The sequence below is a fragment of the Myxocyprinus asiaticus genome, chromosome 2 (assembly GCF_019703515.2).
Source record: "Myxocyprinus asiaticus isolate MX2 ecotype Aquarium Trade chromosome 2, UBuf_Myxa_2, whole genome shotgun sequence".
Taxonomy (NCBI): Eukaryota; Metazoa; Chordata; class Actinopteri; order Cypriniformes; family Catostomidae; genus Myxocyprinus; species Myxocyprinus asiaticus.
The window spans coordinates 4,760,548-4,763,047 of record NC_059345.1 but is presented as its reverse complement, the minus strand read 5'-3'; the positions used below and the strand labels follow the sequence as shown (position 1 = coordinate 4,763,047).

Sequence of the window (2,500 nt, the reverse complement as noted above, 5' to 3'; positions counted from 1 at the left end):
CCTATACAGTGAGTTTCGCTTACTGCCCCCTGGAGAAAACAGATGGTACTCCAAGCTAGAATTGCTCATATGGAAGGTACTGTATATTCCTTATTATGGTCCAGGGGCATGATTAATTGTGTTAATGCATTTTATTCACATAATTAATCACACTGAATGAACGCGTTAAATTGACATCCCTTCTGTAAATATCATCTGGTGCCCGCAGAATTGTGGCACAAATATGATGCCATACCAAACCTGTTATACTTTCATTCCTCAATGGAACATACAATATGTTGGGCAGAAAATTAATGCAAAAAATTACCATAAAAAGCATCATAAAAGTCTCAACAGTAGTCCATACGACTAATGCACTATATTCCAAGTCTTTTGAAGCCATTTAAGTTGTTATACACTGAAAATCTTCCCCTCTGCCGAAGTTGTCAAATCTAATTTCCATTCGCGTATATCGAAATAAGCCACATGTCAAAATCAATCGCAACAAACCAGAAGTGTATGAATACGCAGAAGTGTAAATGAGATTTGAGAGTTGCAGCTTAGGGAAAGATTTTCAGTGAATAACGATTTCGATCTGTTCTTCACGCAAAGCTATCGTATGACTTTAGAAGACTTGGAATATGTTGGAACAAGTCAAACTGACTACTTCTATGGCACTTTAAAGGTGCTTTAATGTCATATTGGAGCTTGATAGCCCCAGTCCCCATTCACTTGCTTTGTATGGATAAGAGCAGCTTGAACATTCTACTTAATATCTCCTTTTGTGTTCTATGGAAGATAGAAACTCATATGGATTTGGAACGACATGAGGATGAGTAAATGGTTATTTGAATTTTCATTTTTGGGTGAACAAGTCCTTTGAAGAGAATTTTTAAACAAATATCTCTTTAAAATCTCTTCAGTTCTCCTTGCTGTGTTTCTTCGCCGATTAGCTCTCTAACACATGCACAAAATCACACAGGACTGCAGACACAACTGCAAACCAAATGTGACACTTCCAAGCTGTGACTTCACACAACAAAATCCAAATCATCCTCGTCTGTACAGTCCGATCCGAAACGTCTTAAACCTCGGGAATAGAGTGATCCATTAGTGACTTCACAATACTGCTTGACATCCTGTAGAGAGGGAGAGGAATGGGCGGAAGCGAGGCAGTAAAGCCATGTCAAATGTTAAGAGCACATTTGTGAGAGGAAGTAAAGCAAGACGGGGAAAAAAGAAAAAGACAAAGAGTCTTTTAGTAAAGTGGAATGAATGGACTCCTGATTGGCATCGGGTTTTGTCCACCCGCAGTTTATTTTCCATACCTTTTCATCATGTGTTCGAAGATAACCACTGGCATCACCGTTACCGTGACAACAGCCCCGCTAGAATTAAGGATGTCTGTGATTTGGGAGTCCTAATAAAAGAGAGGAAAGTTGCTTAAATTTAAATCAAATCTTTTACAACTGTGAAGTCACCTGCTTGTGCTCCACAGGGCCATTTGGCCAACTTCTTTGAAAGCAAAGGGCGTTTCTTTATCTTCAGGCATTTTTAATGTCTCAGGGGTTGATTTTTATTCAAACTAACAGATTTCAGCTCATATGAAAATCACAAACTGACTTGGAAACTTTTGAAACCATGGGGTGATTCTCATATAATCTGTCAAAAATGTCCTGGTCATATTGAACCACGAAATCAATAAAAATAAAATACAAAAAATAAATAATAAAAATATATATACAGTATATATATATGAAATTCTATTCTATTTTGCGTGAAGAAAAATTGAGCCTACATTGAGGATGATTACAATTTTGTGCACTGTGACATTATTTTCAGGACACTTTACCACATTTACCCCGACAATTCTCACTACCGCAATGCATCCGGACATTAAAAAAAAAGAAAATCTCTTTTTTTTTTTTTACTACTTTTACTTTACCCATTGTTTTCAATGAGGATTATTTTTCTTTTTTTTTTTTTTTTTTTTTTTTGCTGTTGTACAGTTTAAACAATATATTTTACATTGCGGTAATGAAAACATCATATCTTTCATGTTGTGGTAATGACAATTGGGGGGTAAAATGTGCGTAACTGTCATGAAAATAATGTCTCAATGTAAAATATCTTAAAATAGGGCTTAATTTTCTGTATGCAAAATATATTTTCTTATGTGTTACTTTTAATTTCGGAGTAAACAGGATATTTTTTGACAGGTTTGGTGAGAATCGCCCCATGCCTTCATTTACAGTAATTTAGCAACTTTTCAAACATCTTTTATGTATACATTTGATTGATTTACTCTTGTCACAGACCCAGACTTTCAATCTTAAAATATGAAAATCCATCATTAATACAGTATATGAAATATTACATTTGTTAAACTATCATGATCTAATACAGGTTTTCTCAATCGCTTTGGCTCAATTCTCAAATGAGAATTATTTTGTTCAAAACAATAAGTTCAGATCTCTGAACAATTAGTTTCTTGTTCACACCAGATTTGAATTTCTTGTTC

General features: G+C 35.0%; 1 protein-coding gene across 1 annotated transcript in view; it reads right to left on the bottom strand.

Annotated features, from left to right (window-relative positions):
- The window catches only part of LOC127454237 (syntenin-1-like), a 13,404-nt gene that overhangs the window by 1,708 nt on the left and 9,196 nt on the right, over positions 1 to 2,500 (bottom strand). Inside the window, exons 8-9 of the mRNA XM_051721304.1 lie at positions 1,308 to 1,399; positions 1 to 1,118 (exon numbers count right to left, since the gene is read on the bottom strand). The exon at positions 1 to 1,118 is cut by the window's left edge and continues 1,708 nt beyond it. Coding sequence (XP_051577264.1) covers positions 1,064 to 1,118; positions 1,308 to 1,399 — 147 coding nt within the window. The 3' untranslated portion in view covers positions 1 to 1,063. The remainder of the gene's footprint in view (positions 1,119 to 1,307; positions 1,400 to 2,500) is intronic.